This window comes from Anolis sagrei, chromosome 1 (genome assembly GCF_037176765.1).
Source record: "Anolis sagrei isolate rAnoSag1 chromosome 1, rAnoSag1.mat, whole genome shotgun sequence".
In the NCBI taxonomy this organism is placed as follows: Eukaryota; Metazoa; Chordata; class Lepidosauria; order Squamata; family Dactyloidae; genus Anolis; species Anolis sagrei.
In genome coordinates this window covers 321,370,006-321,392,294 of record NC_090021.1, presented here as the reverse complement: position 1 = coordinate 321,392,294, position 22,289 = coordinate 321,370,006, and the positions used below count along the sequence as shown (strand labels likewise).

The 22,289-nt window shown below is 39.2% G+C and overlaps 1 protein-coding gene across 1 annotated transcript in view; it reads left to right on the top strand.

The window, feature by feature from the left end:
• The window catches only part of CCDC85C (coiled-coil domain containing 85C), a 212,911-nt gene that overhangs the window by 163,760 nt on the left and 26,862 nt on the right, over positions 1 to 22,289 (top strand). Inside the window, exon 3 of the mRNA XM_060755694.2 lies at positions 6,962 to 7,063. Coding sequence (XP_060611677.1) covers positions 6,962 to 7,063 — 102 coding nt within the window. The remainder of the gene's footprint in view (positions 1 to 6,961; positions 7,064 to 22,289) is intronic.

Here is a 22,289-nt window from a genome sequence, read left to right as displayed (position 1 = left end):
AGAAGGATGAAATACACAACAGGCTGTTTTAAGAATTGGGACTCGAAATAGGAACTCTGATAGCTAGAGTAAAAGGAAAAAGAAAAAGAAGAACTAAATCACACTCTTTTCATGATTGATCAAGTCAAATAATACTCGAATTGATGATACAATTGTTTCCTGTAGGTGGGGGGCAAAGTGCTGGGGGGGGGGACGGGACTGCTGGACACAAGTGGTTGATAAGTGTGGAATCGGGATTGGAAAGGTTAAGTAAATAGAACACGTTATATTGAATAAAAATGTAATTGGAATGTCATTATCGAGATTTGTATTGCTCTACTTGTGTTTACAATCAATGAAAAAACAATTCTATAAATATACTTAGAGACTTTAGATCTGAAAATCTGGCTATGTTGGCAGGTCATCCTAGTAAAAAAGAAACTTTTTTCTAGCTCTGTGCTACACCTTTTATTCTGTAACCTACCTCGAGCCATGAGGAGAGAAGGACAAGAGATTAAAATCATCATCATCATCATCATCATCATCATCATCATCATCATCATCTCTAACTTAATATCTGGCTCTTGCACTTTACTGTCAACCCCACCCTTTCAGTTGTATTGCATCAGCCCTTGCCCCGCCCTTTCAGTTCTGAATATGTCCACTATGCTCAGCTACTGGTTGATGGTTGTTGATGGTTTGTTTTATGGTGTTATGTTGACTTTTGTTTTAATTTATTGTAATTCAATGTATTTTATTGTGCTATATTTTAACTCTGTTTGACTGGGCTTGGTCCCCATATAAGTTTGGGAAGGTGGCGGCGGGATATAAGAATAAAGTTGTTGTTGTTGTTGTTGTTATATTAGCACTTGGATATAAATCAAACCCTACTTATCTGTGTGGCTTATGTTTTAAAAATTACTCATTGTGTTTCTCATAATAATAATAATAGTACTAATAATAACAACAACAACATCAACAACAACTTTATTCATATATCCTGCCACCATCTTCCCAAAGATGTCACAAAGTGCCTAAAAACAAACATAAAAGTGAACACAATACAAAATACAATAAAATAAAACACATGCACATATAAAGACATCAATTCAGAGTCAATCAAGCTGTGATCCTCTAACCATGGCAGTAAATTATTGGCACCATGTCCGGGATGTAAATATTGGAATAATGTTACTTTTTGTTACTTTGGGCAGAGACGTTCTGATTGATAAGGAAAAGCCTTGTAATATATAAAAAAATGTAAAATTTCCTCTTAAAATGCCCTTTAAAATCAATTAGAAAGAACATTGCTTGTTCTATAAGTAAACCTCATCCCCAATTGTCACATTGCTTTTGGGATCCAACTTCATTATATCCTCATTTCCCTTTCACCCCAGATATGTAAAATTATTACCGGTGTAAGTGTCCCAGTTATATCTCATTACTTCAATGTTCCCATCGTTGGGAGAGGATAATTGGAAGCAAACCACTCAGGGGGTTGCCACCTGAGTTATTGGTTTTTCTTATCCCATTACAAGAAATAATTCCGTTCAAGTTTTAATTGCTTATAATCATAAGTCATCATAGTATAATATCAGAGAGGTTATACAAATAACAAAGCTAAACTATAGCATAGAATTTGTAAACCCACGTCTAATGCTACTTTCTTAAATTATACAAAACCAAACCTTAGGAACAATAAAATTTAAAACTTTTAGTAGTGCATTATAGTGAAATAGGAGTTAATGCCATTAAGACATTTGCAGTTCTAATAATACCAAAATATTTACTGAAAAGTAATAATTACATTTTTATTTTTTGAGTAATTGAAGCAATAACAATTCAAGGTTACGTTTAGTTACGGTTGAACCATTCGTTAATGCTTTGTGGGCAATGTTTATAGGCTGAACTGGCTTTTCATGTTGCATGAAAATATTGTCTGGAAATCCTCAGGCCTTATTCATCAACATTACTGTCATCAATTCAGTCATATTGTCCTAGCTGTAAAGTTATATACTATCCCACTATAACAAAACTCGTAAAGCAAAATACATGGAGTCACAGATTTCAATGGCAAGGTTTGTATCATCAGACACGTAGTACAATGAATGTAATGTATTTATGTATATCTACAAATTCACAAGGAATACCAAGTGGACAGAAAGCAGAAGCAGCAGTTCTCTTTATGAAACTATCATCAGAAATACTTTAAAAAAATCATTTCAGTCTGCAATTAATTTCCAAAAATGGGACAAAAGTTATGTCTAATTCATGGGGCTCTCTTTAGTGGCGCACGTCTGTCTTTTCTCCTTTAACAGCAGTAAAGTAGATGAGTGACTTTTGAGGGTATCCAAAAATAACTCACTGAATCCTTCTTCGAGCTCTTTTATCCTGATATAGAGAATATTTAGAAAAAAAAGAGAAAAGGAGTAAGACTCTTGTCTAACATTGTCCTCTAAAAGTTTGGTGTATGCTGAAAATGAAATTGCTATGTACGTTTACACCAAAACTTCTTCTCAGATTTTGAATTTATGTACATCTGAATCTATATTTGAAGATATCTCATTCAAATTCATTTTCTTTTAACAGTAACCAAAATCATGTCAAATCCGTGGGCCACCTTCACCGTTCTTTTGAAGTGGAAAATATTGCAGTAACAGATACAACTCACTAATTTAATAGAGCATTAAAAAGGCTGGAAGGTTATGTTTTTGTAGTTTCAGAACAGAGGATAACATGCTTCAAAACTGTAAAATTAATGACCACAGTTCTAGCTCATAAAACGTCTTTCCTATTCAACAGTCTGTTAGAGAATGCAAGCAATCCGTGAGTGTGTGTCAACTGTAAAATAAAATGCATGAAGCTGATTGGTCAGCAGGGGCGGTTCAACCCATTACACAAAGTAAGCATTTGCAGTATAGTTGATTTTTCCCAGGGGCGCTCTTGAGACGCTCTTGGGAGAACATAGACCTTGACATATGCGAGTTGTAGTTAATCGGATGTATAGTTCACCTACAAAGAGCATTCTGAATTCCCCCAATGATGGAATTGAACCAAATATGGCACACAGAACTCCCACGACGAACAGAATATATATAGCAGTGATTGGTTGGGGGGGGGGGGGGGAATACTGTTTGCTTACCATTGAAAATTGAAAATTACCTAGGGCCACCTCTGTTGGTCGGGCAATGCATGGGGTGATAGCTGAGCCTATAAGTTTTGGATAATGTTGCAATTTTGTTCAGGCTCAGACTATGCAGGTGCAGAGAAGCAGTTGGAAGAGAGGAGAGAGAGTGACAGACTGGTTTGGACAAAGAAATACCATTTTAAATCTCTCTGAAAGGACATTTAGTGAGTTGATGCAACTGATCATATTGTGCATATGTTATTCTGAATTAAGAAGAGTAACTACTTGTTCTTTAGTGTTCATCTGCGTGGCATAGTTTCTTTCCTTGGCAAGGCAGTGTGTGGGCTGATCCAACATGAATTACACACCGTTTATTTTACATTCCACCACACAGTCTGCATTTTACTGCCTGACATATTAGATATTTTTAATTTCTCCATGAAGGGGGGCATGTTAAGTGAAGTGTAAATCCAGAGGATCTCGATGATGATGATGATGCATTTATTACCCACCTCTCCTGCGGCTCAAGCTGGGGTACATTATTAAAACAAGGGATAAAACACTATTAAAAGACAAACAATGATACACACTGAGTTAAAATCCACTGATGAAATGCAGATTAAAATTCCCAACATAAAATAAACCCCTGTTGGCAGTATCCTCTCCAAAACAGTGATCGGAAGCGATGCCATGTTACTTCCAGTTGCCATTATGCCAGGATACTGGCAAAGGAGGAAAGGAAGGTTCTGGGTGTTGACTGTGTTTCAACATTTTTAAAAAATTTTACATGATTTTCTGGCAAAAATTTATTGTACATTATGCCAAAAAATAGGAACAGTCAAAAAGAACTTTGGGGAACTGTGGGGAGAGTTTGATCCAAAAAATGGGGCTCAGAGGTGCCCTGTGGACCATGCAAACCTCTCTGGTTACAGTTTGCTAAAATGAGAAGGCCCTCTCTTTTTATAACCCATAGGAATAAGTCCTAATTAATATAACTTGTTATATTTCTGATTTTAAAAATTATGGAAATTGCTGGCATATAGAATTCCGTTTTGTGTGCAAGTCAGATAAGTGTACATATCTCTATAAGATTAAATTTGCCAGCATTGCTTTAAAATTATATATCGTGCCCAGTATTGTTTCAATAAAATATTTTTTTCAAACTATAATTTTCTGATATCATTTTCTGAAAATGACTAATTCCCCAAAGAACACACACACACACACACCCCTCCTATGACAAAAACCATATGTCCACATGTCAGTATATTTCATAGAGCTGCCGACTTAGTGCAAATGGATGTCAGAAAATTTCAATACGTAGGGAAAATTACGGGTTAAAGTGATTTCCTTAGGTTAATTTGTATCCTATCTAAAATTGTGATCCAGAACAGATGTAATGCCAACTAAAAATGGTGAATTGAAATCACGCTTCAGAAATGGAGCACTCTCTCATCTCTCTTCCTTTCCAAATTTAATCCAGAACTAGTATTATTTCTGCAGTTTTATATACTTTATGTGGAGAGGGAGAAATACATAAACAACACTTCTGACAGGTTTGCCCTGGATTCCAAAAGAATGCAATTACAGTCAGCTGTCCACATTCGCAGGGGTTAGTGGCACCAGACCCCCGTGAAATTGAAAAACTGTGAATTACTATTTTTATCATTGATAGGCAGAAATATCTTTATGTTATTTATCCTTTCATAAGAGCTGCCAGAGCTTGGAAAATTCCCAAATTAAGCCTAGTGTGTGTGTGTGTGTGTGTGTGTGTGTGTGTGTGTGTGTGTGTGTATGTGGTGGGGGTGTTGGCCATCTTATTGTATCACGGAAAGGAACAAGGACTTGAATGAAAGGATATAGTTTTTAGTTTTTAATATTGTTATTATGCACTGTCTTATGTCTAATTGCACTATAATGGTTCTTATTGTTTATCAGTGTATGTATTTTTATGGCATCGAATTGTGCTGATTGTGTACACTGCTCTGAGTCGCCTTCAGGCTGATATGAGCGGGGTAGAAATAATGCAAATAAATAAAATAAATAAATAAGAAAAATATTTGACTTGTTAGATATGTCTTCCTACATTTTGAAGAATAAGAACATGAATTAAGAATTTACACTGGCTCTACACACAGTAGAATTCATACAGTTTGACACCACTTTAACTGCCATGGCTCAATACTTTATTTATTTATTGTTATTTCCAACATTTCTACCCCGTCCTTCTCAACCCCCGAGGGGGTACTCAGGGCAGCTTACAACTAGCAACAATTTGATGCCGCAACCTACAAACAAATATAACAACAATTTAAAACAATATATAAAACATTAAGTTAAAAACAAAAAACAACCATTTCCAGTTCAATTCAACATCCAAACTGTTGTTATGCCTGCTGTCCAAAAGCCTGGTCCAAAAACTATGCATTAAGTTTCTTCCTAAAAGAAAGGAGGGATGAAGCTGACCTAATCTCTTTGGGGAACGAGTTCCATAGGTGGGGAGCCAACACTGAGAAGGCCCTGTCCCTTGTCCCCACCAAACGCCTTTGTGAAGCTGGCGGGACCGAGAGTAGGTCTTTTTCGGGCGATCTCAAATTGTGAGGTGGGACATACGTTCGGAGATACGTTCGGACAAGTAAGCAGGGCCGGAGCCATATAGGACTTTATAGGTGAAGACCAGCACTTTGAATTGCCCTCGGAAATAGACTGGCAGCCAGTGGAGTTGACACAACAGAGAGGTGGTATGTTCCCTGTATGTCGATCCAGTGAGTAATCTGGCTGCCGCCCATTGGACTAGTTGAAGTTTCCAAACAGTCTTCAAAGGCAACCCCATGTAGAGTGCGTTGCAGTAATCCATTTGGAATGTAACGAGCGTGGACCACTGTGGCCAGATCAGACTTCCCAATGCTTTGAAATCCTGGGGATTGTTGTTTGGTGAGGAACCAGAATTTATTGGCAAGACCTTGTAAAACTCCCAACTCCAATAATTCCATAGCAGTGGGTGATGGCTTTTAAAGTACTGCCAAACTGTATTAATTCTACAGTGTAGATCAGAGTTCCTCAAACTAAGGCCCGGGGGCTGGATGCGGCCCTCCAAGGTCATTTACCCGGCCCTCACTCAGGGTCAACCTAAGTCTGACATGACTTGAAAGTACACAACAGCAACAACAACAATCCTATCTCATCAGCCAAAAGCAGGCCCACATTTCCCATTTAAATACTAATAAGTTTATATTTGTTAAAATTGTTATTCATTTTAATTATTGTATTGTTTTTAAGTGTTTTTACACTACAAATAAGATATGTGCAGCGTGCATAGGAATTTATGTTTTTTTTTCAAATTATAATCCGGCCCTCCAACAGTTTGAGGGACTGTGACCTGGCCCTCTGTTCAAAAAGTTTGTGGACCCCTGGTGTAGATACTACCTTAGTCTGTCCTTTAAAAAAATTAAGGGGTTGGGATTGAAAGGAATCCAATTACTATTAGCACAAACCTCTATGGATGTCAGTCTTTCATATGCATCAATATTCAAGCCACTGAAGATGTTTTAATAATTCGCTTTTATTATATAAATAAACTAAATTTTCTTGTAGGGCTGAATTTAATTCCCTTTGCTGACAGAAAGCTTCCATCAGTGGACTGGATATGATTAATTCTCTTTCCTCATTGTGTTGGCAGATGCCTTCTATCAACAAAACATTCACCCCTAAATATAATCCACAGTGGTTCTCCAGTACATATTATTGAGCTAAATTAATTAAGAGTGGAATGGGAAACAACTGAGGAACTGTAAGTAGAAAGAAGTTCAATTTGCTCAAAGCAGATGTCTTATTTTTTCTCTCTTTTCTTTGCAGCAGTCAACAACTGATTTGAGGACTCTGCGGAAAGGGTTATCCCCGTACCATTCGGAGTCCCAGCTGTCATCACTGCCACAGTATCAGGATGCCATGCAAAATGTAAGATGCACACAGCTAACTACTTGTTATAATTGTCCTGGTGGGTGTCTTAGAAAAGGAGCCACAGCTTAACCCAAGAATGTACATTTCTAGTTGACTGGAACTAACTTCAGCACTCTAAAAACTGGAACTCTATGGACAAAACAGAGTTGCTTAGTTGACTGTTGAACCTGTGTATATTTCCTTTTGTTATTGTGCACTTAATATTGTTTGCACTTAATAGCACATATAGGGAAGCACTTGCTATGAATGGGTGCCATGGAATGTGAGGATCACATGGCTGAATCTTTGAGATCCCAAAGTGTACTAGAGTACGATCCCTATATCCGTATGATCACCTCTCATATCAGACAAAATATGCTCTTTTTAGGAAATTTTGTGATATGATTTCACTGGAAGTTGCCATAGAGTTGTGTTGGAGAACCTAGCAAATTCTTACATTCTTAGATTGTATAAATTACTGTTGTTTACTTCCTTGGAGCTTTGTATTTAAACCGGAATTGTTTTTTTGTAGTCTATGAGTTTATGTAACTCACACATTACTTTGCTGTTTTCTGAAGGATCTTTGCTGAAATAGAATATTTTGCTATTATATCTTAGATACCTCCTTTTTTTTTAATTCCGGTGACATCTATAACTATAGACACAATGGTGTTGATGATGACTTAAAAGCACTTCAAAATGTTTGTTTTCCAAATATTTATCTAGGCCTTCTTGAACGCTTTCCTGTTGGAATTGAATTGTTGGTAAATGGTTTTGCATAACAAACACAGCCTGTAAAACTTCCCAAGGATTTGCTATTATCAAGCAGTTTTTCACAAGATGCTATAAATTGTGATTGTTGCATATCTACCAGTGCCAGTGCATTCAGAAACTTAAGGATTTGGGGAGAAGATAACAGTTTAAAGGAAGAAACAGTGATGTTGTCTGTACCGAAAGGAAGAGCACTGATTAGATATTCAAGGGCATAGAACCAAGGACACGTTTATTCCATGCAAGAATAGTTTGTTCAAAGAGGTCTTTTTGGGACCTGCACTGAGGCCAGAGAAAATTCAAGGTATGATGATCTGATTTAGGAATATTTTCAGGTCTTTTTAGTCAAACAAAAGGCTAGGTTGAAGGTGACTCAGAGCCTGAGGTTTGGTTTATGGATGATGCTGATTTGACAGCAAAGAACATTTGTTCCTTACCTTAGACTCCTGGGATGCATGTGAGGTGAATACTCTTATACAATCTACTTGATTTCATATCTCCATATCATTGCTTATGTAATTTCATAATAAGAGTACTGTATATCATCACGTATAAGTTGATCTCAGGTATAAGTCAAGGACAATTTTTGGGAGGAAATTATGGATTTTGATATAGAATCATAGAAACATGGAATCCTAGAGTTGGAAGAGACCTCATGGGCCATCCAGTCCAACCCCCTGCCAAGGATCAGGAAAATCTCATTCAAAAAACACCGACAGATGGCCATCCAGCCTCTGATTAAAAGCCTCCAAAGAAGGAGCCTCCACCATACTCCAGGGCTGAGAGTTCCACTGCTGAACAGCTCTCACAGTCAGAAAATTCTTCCTAATTTTCAGGTGGACTCTCCTTTCCTGTAGTTGAAGCAATTGTTCCATGTTCTAGTCTTCAGGGCGGCAGAAAACAAGCTTGCTCCCTCCTCCCTATGACTTCTCCTCACATATTTATACATGGCCATCATGTCTCTTCTCTTCTGCAGGCTAAACATGCCCAGCTCTTTCAGCCGTTCCTCATGGGGCTTGTTCTCCAGACCCTTGATCATTTTGGTGGCCCTCCTCTGGACACATTCCAGCTTGTCAACATCTCCCTTCAATTGTGGTGCCCAGAATTGGACACAGTATTCTAGATGTGGTCTGACCAAGGCAGAATAGAGGGGTAGCATTACTTCCCTTCAATATAACTTGAAGGTCATTTTGCAGAGAGGGGAAAGTGCCAGCACAGTCTCAGGGGGTCAGCCATCCTTAGATGCTGCCACTGCCATTTTCATACCCAGGTATTCAAAAACCCTTTTGCCATTCTACATACTCGGAGAAAGGGATGGTTCCCTCTCATATACATACACAAGCACACAAACTCTCTCAAGGCTTCTTTCAGCTTATCCCAGGATAGAATAAGCTCTCATATTTTACCACTCAGCACAGAGAAGGATGTGATGATAATGATGATGATGGTGGTGGTGGTGCTGGTGGTGATGGTAATGATGATAACCCAGACTGGTTACACTGAACATCACAACAGGTTATCAACAATGGTGCACTGGAACTTTTGCAAGAAGTATGACTTTCATAGATGCCTCCAAGGTCATGTGGCTGGCACGACTGCATGGAGTGGTGTTGCCTTCCTGCTGAAGCGGTACCTGTTGATCTACTCACACTTGCATGTTTCAAACTAATAGGTTGGCAGAAGCTGAGGCTAACAGCGGGAGCTCACCCTGCTCCCAGCATTTGAACCACTAATTTTTCGATCAGCAAGTTCAACAATTCAGTGGTTTAACCCGCTGTGCGACCAGGGGCTCCTGTGATGTTATGCATATGTAAATAATAATAATAATAATAATAATAATAATAATAGGAAGTGTCTGACGTTTGATCAGATACAAAAGACAGCTGTGTACCAATCTTGTTGTGCATCAAATAATAGTAATAGTAATAATAATAATAATAATAATAATAATAATAATATATTTATTGCCTGTCTCTCCTTGTGGCTTGAGGCAGGATTCTAAAAGCAATTCAAAACACTTCATATTCAAGTTTGTTAGCTGAAGGCAGAACTTATAATCTGTAGTGTGGTTTACAGAATAATACTGTAAAAAGCATATTTATCATATTAAGATACTAGGGAATTTGATAGGCAACAAAGACCCGCATGAAAGAATGGGGAGGAAGGGGTGTAAATATGGTTATAGCTTGTTTATGAAACGCAGGAACTTCCATACATTCTATACCTGACTTAGGAGCAAAGAAAGGGCAACCTGTGTCCCTCCAGAAATTTTTGGACTACAACTCACAGCTACGATAACAAAAAAATTCACAGCAGCTTGACTTTAAATGGTTTGTACATATATGTTGTCTTGTAATCTTTTGATATAGAACAAGATATATATGCAAATAAATAAATAAATATAGACGTGTCTACATACAGAATGGAAGATACATGTTCTAATAAATAAAACAGACTCCCTTTCCTTATATTAAGTAGGCACGTAATATATCTTAACGGCATGCGAGTGCGGAGAAGAACAAACCACTGACCACCTGCTGCAATGCACCCTGAGCCCTGCCACATGCACGATGGAGGACCTTCTTGCGGCAACCCCAGAGGCACTCCAAGTGGCCAGATACTGGTCAAAGGACATTTAACCAAATACCAAATTTACAAAATCTGTGTGGTTTTTTTTTTCTTCTTTTTTTTTTCTTTTTCATTTTAATCTCTGTGTTTGTTTTGCTCTGTTAGAATTGTAAAACAATGGTTGCTGATGACACGATAAATAAATATATCTTAGAACTTAACAGCCCCTTTCATGTGGTATTTCCACTTAGCCTAACACTAGTAGCACTTCTTACATTCCACACATTTCTCCCAGTACCCAAGATGTATGAAGTGAGCTACAACAAGAAACTATGTAAGATATTTCAAAAGCTCCCTGCTGTTTATCTTAAGGTTTAGAACAGGCCCAAATGAATGCGTAAGAAGATTTCATTCACACTGGACACTGAATTGCCAAAGCACCAACTTCATCAAACATACAGCATGCCAGAGATTAGTAAATGGAGAGTTACATCTGCCCCTCTCCTAATTCTCTGGAAATGTTTTATGGATAGCAAAGCAAAGCAAAGCAAAGCAAATCCATAGATCTTGTCAAATGTCTGGTTGTGGCTGCTAAACTAAAATTATGAGATGCAAAGGCATATGCATATACAATTTTGAGCACAATTTTCCTTTTAACCAAATTTAGGTGAAGAGCCTAAATACCCTAAAGGTACCAGATCCTGTCTGATCTTGGAAGCTAAACAAGGCCAGCCCTGGTTCTAACTTGAATAGGAGACCACTAATTAATAATAATAATAATAATAATAATAATAATAATAATAATAAACAGGAAAAACTCAGCTGTTATCAAGACCTCAAAATCGAACTGCAAAGGCTCTGGCATAAACCAGTACAGGTGGTCCCAGTGGTCATTGGCACACTGGGTGCTGTGCCAAAAGATCTCAGCCAGCATTTGGAAGCAATAAACATTGACAAAATCACGATCTGTCGACTGCAAAAGGCCACCTTACTTGGATCTGTGCACACCATTCGAAAATACATAACACAGTCCTAGAAGCTTGGGAATTGTTCGACTTGTGATTTCGTAATATAAAATCCAGCATATAGATCTCGTTTGCTTTGACATACTGTATTTTTGTGTCAGTAAAACAGTAATAACAATAATAAACAACTTTATTTATGGACTGCCCTCTCTCCCCAAGAGGACTCAAAGCAGTTTACATACAAAAAGGCAAACATTCAATGCCGTAGTCAACAAAAGCACACCAATCAAAACAATACCAAACAGCATCAGTAAATCTATAGTTGCTAAGAGAAAATAAAAGTAAAAATAAATAATGAAAACTATAAATATTTAAATAAAATATAATTACACTAAAAACACACGAGTCCTAAGAAAATGCCTAAGAAAGTGCCTAGCATATCAATAATAATTTAAAAATTGTACTGCAGCAGCCCATAAGATTCAAGTAAATTTGCCAGCGTTCCAGTGAGATTGGCTTAAGATGTGCTAGTCGTCGTCCTCTCCATACGCTATAGTTCATAAGTGTGTTTTCAAAAGTTTTTCTTTAAAGGAGAGGAGGATGGGGGCCATTTTTATTTATTTGGGGAGGGAGTACCATAAGTGAGTGATCTTGGAGAAGGCCCCTTCTCTTGCTCCCACCAACCCCGCATGAGACAGAGGTGGGACCGAGAGCAGGGCCTCCTCCACTGATCGTAGTGCATGAGGTAGTCTATATAGGGAGATGCGGTTTGACAGACAAATATCTGGATCAACTTATCAAACTGCCAGTGTAAATACTTTACCTTAACTTTATTAATTTTAGCTTGTGAATTTTAATGGTTTTTATATCAACAACAGCAACAAGGCACACAAAACCAAAAGTAGTAAACTGATTGTAGACTTTCCTATTCAGATTGTAGGCTTTCTTATCCAGGAGTGCCCTATAGCTGGGCCAGTATCAGAATCATAAATGTCCTTCCTTTGGACTACAACTCCTCTAGTCCCACAGCCAGAATAGGTTTGAGGGATTTTGGGGAAATGTACCTCAACAGGAACTATTTGAGTACAATCAAAAGCATGAGAATAACCCCCTCTCAGTTCTCCACATAGGGCAGCTGTAGAAAGAGCCAAAAATTCCCAGTTCTAGCTCTCATTCTCCAAACATCTGGTAGGTATCAACATACTTAAATCTTGTAACCATAGCATATGATTCTGATGGCTTAGCAAAGTGTCTCTGAGTGTGGCTGAAGTGTTTCTGTAATCCAACGATAAAGTACTCTTGTTTGTTTGACGTATGCTGTCCTGATATCAGCCCAGATCTAATCTTCTCATTGAAAAAGTGACCAGGCGTTCCAATACCACTGCATGGCACTTACTCACATACGTACCTTTCCGTTTCCCTTTCAATGGCTGAATATAGAAGAAGAGAACAGGTGACTTAATTAAATTATTAAGATGAAACCAGGCTCATAATTTTACAACAGTTGGTTATCTCCTTTGCAGTTGCAGGGAACTGGTAGGATTATATAATTCTGCACTAGGGCACTTATTTATATATATACGTATTTAAATATTTATAACTCACCCTTTATTGTGGATTTTTTCAGGGCAGACAGATAAAACAATAAACAATTCAGAACAGATTAAAGCAATAAAGTATCTTAAACAGAATAGACATATTAAATCCAACAAGTTAAAACAGCTTAAACGTCTGCAACAATTAAAAGCCATGCACATGTACAATTAAAGCAAATTAAGCTCCCAAAGGGTTTAATAAAAAATCATGCCTTGGCTTAGGGCCAGAAAGAAACCAAAGTAGGCACCCATTGGACCTCCAAGAGGAAGCCTTTCTCACAGTTTATTTTAAAGTCATGAGTTTTGGGGATGGGGGAATAAACTACATTAAAGAGCATGCCAGGACATGCTGTATTTCTTGCAGAACTAAGCATCCCAATTACAATAAATAGGAACCTCTAAAGATATCTGGGCTGTGGTGCAGCTAGTTAGTAGCCAGCTGCATTAAATCAATACTGACTGAGAGGTCATGAGTTCAAAGTTCGAAGCCAGCCTGGTTGGAGTAAACTCCCGACTTTTAATAGTCTAGCTTGCTGTTGACCTATGCAGCCCGAAAGACAGTTGCATCTCTCAAGTAGGAAATTTAGATACCGATTTATGCAGGGAGGCTAATTTAACTAATTTACGATGCCATAAAACCTTCCAGCAGCACGCAGAAGATCAAGGAGGTACTCCATTAAAGGACCCGGTGTCAGAAGTGAACGGTGAAGCAGCAGCTCCCCCTGTGGCCGGAACCGAGCATACCCTCATGAACCCAGAAAAGCTGGAATGTTAAATTGCCTCTGTGTCTGTCTATATATGTTACATGTCTAAATGGCATTGAATGTTTGCCATGTATACATGCATCGTAATCTGCCCTGAGTCCCATGCGGGGTGAGATGGGCAGAATATAAATACTGCAAAATAAATAAATAATAAATAATATCCCTCATACTTCATGATATGGGAAACGTTTTGCTTGTGGTTGTTGTTAACTGCTATTAAATCAACTTCAACCAAAGACGACCCTATGGATGAAAGACCTTGGCCCCTTTCACACAGTTATATAAAATTCCACATTTTTTGCTTTGAACTGAAATATATGACAGTGTGGATTCAGATAAACCAATTCAGTGCAGATATTGTGGGATTTTCTGTCTTGATATTCTGGATTGTATGGCAGTGTGGAAGGGCCCCTTGTTATCAACAGCTCTTCTCACGTATTGCAAACTGAGGACTGTGGCTTCATTGGTTAAGTTTATCCACCTGTAGTGTGCTCTTCCTTGTTTGCTACAGTTTTGTACCTTACCAAGCATCCTTATCTTTTTTTTTTAATGAGTAATGTCTTCTCATGATATGTCTTGTGTACACCTGTTTCAACTTAAGTCATCTTTGCTTCTAGGGAGATATAAGGTTGGATTTGCTCTAGGACCCATTTGTTTGTCATTTTAACACTCCACAATATCCATAGAACATTTCTCCAGCACCAGTTTCAAATAGTTGATTTTCTCCCATCATCTTCCTTCACAATAGCATGCTATTTTCAAGCTCTGCAATTTCTTAGAGAACATTTACTCTCGTATTTCCAAGCAGCAGCAGAGAGGACAGCCTTACTATTACAGAGTATGTAATAGTAAGGCTGTGTATCTAAAGAGGGCAGCTATTTAATATATTAAATAACTCCTCATCTGGCACCAAAATGTCTTGAGCTGATGCTACACAAAATGTGATTTGCTTTTGTATCTGTGGTGCAACACAAATTTTGTGCATCTTCTTTCAATTTTGCTATCTGAGAGGTTTTTCTGATGGTGATGGTTTACTTCACTGACTGGAGATCTACCATTCCCAGTGGCAGCAGATGACTAATAGATAACCCTATATATTCACAGAAAGGAAGGGAGCAAAAGCACAGCAGAAGAGGGCTCAATGGTGCTGAGATGATGATTACACCATGAAATTGTTGAATAGAGAGTGAAATCTGAAACAACGCTTTCAAAGCAGGAATAGTGGAAGAGGAAAGGGGAACAGGGTCTTGTGGGCTGAGTGACAGCTTTTAGCTGAGAGAAGTATTATTTCTAAACATAAGCCTCGGTATATATAAGCACAAGTATTGAAGTCACAAGTGGACACAAACTTTTCTCAGGAGAGTTACATCTTGTAATATCTGTTGTTAGTTTTGATACATGCCAGTGAATTGTGGGTAATTGAGATCGTGAGTTGTCCCTTTTCTCAACTAAGGTTGCAATAATTGTTATGTGACCTTTAAGTTATTGTGACTTGCTCTGCAAGATAATAATAATAGTGTGGTTTTCTGGCATTGTATATTTCTGTCGCTTCTGTGATTGTTCATTTGCAGAGGCTGGATGGCCATTTGTCAGGGGTGATTTGAATGCAATATTCCTGCTTCTTGGCAGGGGGTTGGACTGGATGGCCCATGAGGTCTCTTCCAACTCTTTGATTCTATGATTCTATTTTGATTCTGTAGCCCACTTGTCAATGGATGTCCAGAATCAGCAGCATCCACCACGGTCCTTTTTATCCTGGGCATCGACCGAGCCAGTATAGACTTCGTTTTGGTTTGTTTCTCCATAATGCTAATGGGTTAGGTGCTCTCAGTTCCACTCCTCAGCTGAGACCTCTCTGGTTTGGTCGGACCCGCTGGTAGTTACACTATTGCCAGCACAGCTCTCAGCATCCTTGGAGCAGTTAAGCCTCCCACCATGACAAGGTGGCACCGATCGGGTACGAAAATACATCATACAGTCCTAGACGCTTGGGAAGTGTTCGACTTGTGATTTTGTGATACAAAATCCAGCATATAGATCTTGTTTGCTGTGACATACTGTGTTTTTGTGTCAGTAAAATAATAATAATAATAATAATAATAATAATAATAACAGATTTGTTCAAACAGGGCTTACTATTGCCTTCCTATGAGATTTGGGGAGTGTGACATTCTCAGGGGCACAAAGTGGCTGTCCATGGCTGAGCAGCAATTTAAACCCTGGCCCAGACATGGGCAAATATTTTTGCTTGGGGCCACATTCTGGGCCGGCCAGGAGGGAAAGAGGCTAGGCACACACTGGGGAGAGCGCGGGGCTAGGAGGGGCAGGGCAGGGCCCGGGTCATCATTAGGTTGTCCTCCCAGCATAAGGACAGAAATGCTTGCCCCATCTTATGCTGGGGAAAAAGGCGGGACATGTGGCAACTGTCCTGATCATCCCCCCTTCCCAATCTTTCCCATTCTCCTTCTCCGATCCTTGGCATTATGCCGGGAAGAGGGCGAGACAGGCAGTGGCTGAGAATGCTCCAGGGGCTCTCAGTCTCCGCATTCCTTGAGCCATCCTCCTGTCATAAGGATGGGGCCACTTGTACCATCCTTATGCCAGGAGAAGGAGGAGGGCAAGACACACGGTGGCTGAGAGCGCACCAGAGGACTGCAATTCCTTATGCCAAAAGGACAGGGAAAATGAGGAAAGCCTGAGGTAAGTGCCTAGGAGACCGCATCTGACCTTAGTTTGCCCATGTCTGGCCTGGCCTCTAGAGTTATAGTTCAGTGCTCAACCACTACACCTTAATTCAGAATTTATTTACTTCTTCAAGTCTAATAACTAATTTCCAAGTTATGTCAAGCCCAAGGCACCTGATTCATTTGGTAAGGTCTGTTCAGAGAGGGCTTGTCTTCACCTTCCTTTGAGCTGAGAGAGTGTGACTTGCCCAGCGGCTTTCCATGGCCAAGTTGAATATGATCCCCAGTCTCCAGAGTTGCAGTCTTATACTCAAAGCAGTATTCTGCACCCACTCCTTAGAACATGAGTAGGTTTGTAGAGCAGAATATGATCTTTCTATAAACAAAGACCTTGAAAATGTGAAACTTCAGAACATAGTCACTTTTTCTCATGGTTCAAATGGCCATGGTATCTTGGGACATCATTTAGTCCAACCTTCATCTCAGTATGAAGTCTTCTATTCAACATTTAGGTACAGTTAGCATAAGCATGGAGAAGGATATGTTTGGCTGCTCTGGACCCTTCGTTGATTGTACCATTGGGCAGCTGGAAGTTTATGGTCTTTTCTAGATAGAGCTACTTGTTTTCTTTCAAGATAGATTTTCTAGTTGTTCCTGTTTGTGGGCCAAAATGGCAACTCTAGAATCACATTTTTTGCCCAAAACAGTGGGTTTCTGTGAAATTCAGTGAGTGAGAGTTTGAAGGAGCCAATGATCCCCAGCCCTGGGACTGGGGTGGGTGAGTGGGGGCAGATAGGGCTTTCAAATGACTTCCTACACAACTGGTGTGTAGTATAGAAAAATAATCTAGAGATGTATTTCTTAGTTTAGTGTTGCTCTTTTCCACAGAACTGGAATGTTTTGGATGATGAATCCCAGTATTCATCAAGCAGTGGTGGCCAGTGTTCAGCCATCCCACCCTGTGTTACTGAAACACTCCAAAGAATGAGACTCCTCCACCTTTTGAGTCAGCAGACCTTTCCGCTGAAGAACCCTCTTGCCTTTCTTTTCAGGTTGATCCACATTTGATTTCCCTGCATTTGTTGCTTCTTGTGTCTACTCTGCCCTCTGCAGGGAATAAAAAGCATTTTTGCTGAACCAGAGGATGTGGTTTCTAGTTAGTGGTGAACCGCAGAAAAAGTCTTCCAATACGGACATCTGACAACATTTCATATGCAGATATGCAGAAGTGGAGTCAGAGAAAGAAAGTGAGAGAGAAATGCCCTTATGGAATCAAGTCCATGTGGGGCAGTGAAGCAGGTATATGAGAGAGAGAGAGAGAGATTTTCAAAGGAAGATTTTTCCTTTCCTTCCTTATTAACTGAAGGTTGCATGCAAGCCTTTTTGTGATATCGGTGAACATTTCCAAAGCTCTAAGCATGCACCTACGCTTTAGAATTACTGCAGTTCAACACCACTAACTGACGTGGCTTAATGCTATGAAATCCTGGAGCTTGGAGTTTTGTGAGGTAGCAACACTCTCTGACACAGGAAAGCTAAAGAACTTGCAAAACTACAGCTCCCATGATTTTATAGCATCAATCCATAGCATTTAAATACATATTAAACTGTGTTGTCAAAGGCTTTCATGACTGGAATCACTTGGTTGTTGTAGGTTTTTTGGGCTATATGGCCATGTTCTAGAAGCATTCTCTCCTGACGTTTCACCTGCATCTATGGAAAGCATCCTCAGAGGTTGTGATGTCCTCACAACCTCTGAGGATGTTTGCCATAGATGCAGGCAAAACGTCAGGAGAGAATGCTTCTAGAACATAGCCATATCGCCCGAAAAACCTACAACAACCCATATTAAACTGCATTAATTCTTAAGTGTAAATGTGTTCTTCAGAATGTTGTATCGATCAACTTGTGACTGAATAGTAGACTTGTGCATTCAGGACTTACTTTGATCAATTTCATGTTCGGCTTTCAGTGGGGGCCCCAATCTGTTTTTTGTTGGAACCTCCTGAAATCACGAGGTCAGATATTTGGGGTTTTTTTTTTCATTTTGTTTTGTGTACATTATTGGGGGGGGGGGGATGACTTCACCCGTAGGCCCAAAGCGCCCTTTTTGCTTCAGGAGGGCCTTTCCATTTTGTGCCATCCAAATGGACAGAACGAAACAGAAACAGGAATGAAACAAATGGGACAAATTTTGGGCCCATGACTACTTAATAGTGCAAGAGACAGATGAGAACTGAGTTTGGCTTCTGCATAAATCCAATGGTTAATTCAGAGAACACAGTGTTTGCATGGCTGGTATATCTAATGGGCAGTGAATTAAATAATTGATGAAAGAGATCAGCTTCTGGAACAGAAAGAAGATGTTTGCATGCTCTCTTTTTCTCTTGTGAATATTTCCTGCTAATGCCATGCTTTGGACAAATCATTAGTTTGGAAATTTCCAATGCAATATCAGGAAAGAGGGTTTTGATTCAGGCAGAATCCATATTATTATCTTCTGACCTTCCCTTCCTGGTCCACAAGAATATGTGTTCCCCGGCCTGTGCCCTGTGGCAGAGTATTCTACTTTTCACATTTGTAAATTCATCCCAGCTTGATCTAGGACAGCTCTGCTATTTACATATGAGAGAGAGAGGGAGAGGGAGGAAGAGAGACTGCAGTTGTGAGTTTTGTTTTGTTTTAAATTGGATGCCTGCAGTCCTTCTGAATAGAGGGTACCCAATAATGAAATGTCAGGATCACTTTATATCAACTATTCTACTGGTTAAATAGGCTGGCAGCAGGCTGGCTGGCTGGGCACAATACGGATAAAACTAATGATTTGGCACATTCCTGGATACAGTTGGATTATAAAACTGGATTTAAACCTGGGCTGGTTAGAAAGTACAAAAAGTACAGGGTTTGTTATAATGACAGCCATGATGCTTTAACTTAAAACGGGAAATAATGTGCTAGAATTACTGTCAGCATTCATTACCAGGCATAGAATTCTCTCTGTGTGTTTGTGTTTCTGTTTTCCCTCTGGTGGCACCCCTTTTTTCTCTACTTTGCAATCTGAAATTTAGTAAAGGGAAAAAATATCCTCTTGAAAATCTCAATTTTTCCTTCCAAATCACACCAGGTCTGTAATAATATAATACAATAATAACGTTATTTTTATACCCCACCACCATCTCCCGTAGGCGACTCGGGGCAGCTTACAGAGGGTCAAACCCAAAAATTACAGATGAAACAAAACACAATTAAAATAAATCAACATAATAATAAACCAAACACAGTAGTTTGATTTTCCTCATGGAAAACTTGAAAACACTCTGCTCAGAGAAAACTATTATGATAACTTTGCAGGTCATAAATAGTGAGGAATTCAAATGCCATGAGATGACAGTTTGATTGTACTATGATAAGGAATACCAATGACCCAACAGAGACTGGTGGCAGGCTTCCTCTACTCAGTGTCCTCAAAATGTATTACACAGCCCAACCAACCAAATAAATAAATAAATAAAAATCTTGGTGTCTTGGTTTCTAGGTCTATTCATAGTTATTTGTGGCACTGATTCTGAAAATTGCATTAGATAGATCACACCAGCTCTAGTTTCTTAGATATAGTTACCATGATTTTCAATGAAGAGTGATATGTGTTGTACTCCAGAGCAGGAACACCTCTGTCTTTAAACACACCAGCTTGGTATAATCAGCAAACAGTTTATTGAAGAATATATGTAAGCAAAGCAATAAAAATGGTCAAAACAATATAATCCAGAGATAAAAGATAGTCCATGAGCTTCAAGACACAAAGGTAAAACACAAGATCCAAAGGTATAAATTTCATAGAACAAGGCAACATGAAAATCCAATGCACAGATCAGGAGCCTGGTAAAACTTGGAACATGAAACTAGGAACACTTGGAGACAGAACCAGTCATGAAATTCCAAGCTCTTTCCCTTGTAGCAAAATATAAAGCTTTACCTGACCCCAGAACTGAAAGCAAGGCATTTCTCTTGTTCTTATACCAGATAAGGTTTTCTCATCTGTCTTTTCCTGCAGACATATTCACCTTCGTTGTGCCTGAGAACTTTGTCTTTGTATACAAAAGTTTTGCTTTCTATCTTCACTCTCATTAAATTATCCTCAGAAGACAGTAGTTTCTCAGAGAAAGAATATTGAAGGCCTCTCCCAGGAATGTGACCTTGTGAATCTGCAGGAGAAACACTCATTTCATGAGATACCTCGGGCTTCTCGCTTGGGCACAAACACAGTCACAGGCTGAACTACAACAGTGTGTGGCATATGTTCTGTATTTCTAAAACTAGAGCTGATAGGTGGAAATTGGTGCTATTTATGGCACCAGGTGAAATTTACCCAGAAATAGATCTAACAATTGAGTTGTTAGAATGTATGTTGGCCAGTGTTATACCACTGTTCCTGTCAGCCCCAGCTATCTTGGCTCATTAGGTTCCTAACTGGTTTCCATTATTGGAGTTTACTCTTCTTTTGGGGGGGGGGGGGGCAATCAAGGAAGCATAGACCAAGTTATTCTATCTCATCCTCAGAACGCTGTATGTCCCACACCCAAATGATACTATTCCTGTTTTCTTACAAATAATAGACAATAAATACGCACAGGATCTTTTTAACTTTCCAAGCTTCCCTCTGCATGAATCCCCTCCAATGCATACATTTTTATCATGTTTGCAGTGTGTCCTGTGGACATGCACACATTTCCCTTTGGTCAAGAATCCTACAAACACAAAAAACCCCAAAAGCACCTCTTTATTCAATGTCCCTAGTAGAAGGACAAGAATCAAGCCAAGGTACTGTGGGCTTCAAACTAGCAAACTCCAAACAACATTGCTTTTAGATGGACTTGCAGTCCTATAATAGATTCCCTGAAAATGTATACTATCTTTCTTGGTGGTATAGCCAGTCTCTGTTTGGGTATTAGGACTTCATATCATTGTACAGATTGAGTAACCCTTACCCAAAATGCTTGGGACCAGAATGTTTTTGATTTTGGAATCCCCATATCTGCATATGCGTACATAATGATATATCTTGGTCATGGGACCCAAACAAAATTAATGTATGCTTCATATATACCTTTAAACATAGCCTGAAGGCAATTCAAAATATTTTTTTCATGAAATAAAGTTTATGTGCATTGGATCATCAGTAAACAAAGATGTTGCTGTCTCAGCCACCTATGTGAACAGTTTGGGATTTTGAAATATTACGGATTTTGGAATTCCAGATAAGAAATGCTGAACCTGTATACTATGTTCAAGATAGCCCTTGTAGTGCTGGACTATCAGGGTTTAGATCCCAATGCTGCCACGGAAACTCATTGAGTAACCCTAGGCAAGTCACATTCTCTCAGCCATAACAAATCCCCTCTGAACAAATCTTGCCAAGAAAACCTTGCAATAGCTTTGCCGCAGAAGTGCCATGAGTCAGAAACAACTAAAATCATAGAGTTGGAAGAGACCTTGTGGACCATCCAGTCCAACTCCTAGCCAAAAAGCAGGAAAATCACATGCAAGGTATTGAAGGAACACAACAAAACATTCTTAGTATGCATGTACATGTTCTTTTCTTCCTCACAAAGACTTATAATGGGGGAAAAAGAAATAGAGGGGAGGTGTTTCAGTTAAGGATCTTTAAACTCCTGATGTTTTTCATTTGTCTTTGCTCCTATCTCTTGAATGCCTTCCTGTTGAAGGGAGACAGCTGGGCTGGGAGGAGGAGACCCTTCCCTGCTGGGACACTGATCTGTAGCCATATGGGCCCCTTCATTAATTCCCCTTCCCACCAGCCACCCTAGAAAGATGTCAAGTGAAAAGGCAGTGCCCCATAATAGGAGAAGTGGGTTTTATGGTAGGTGTGATAGCTT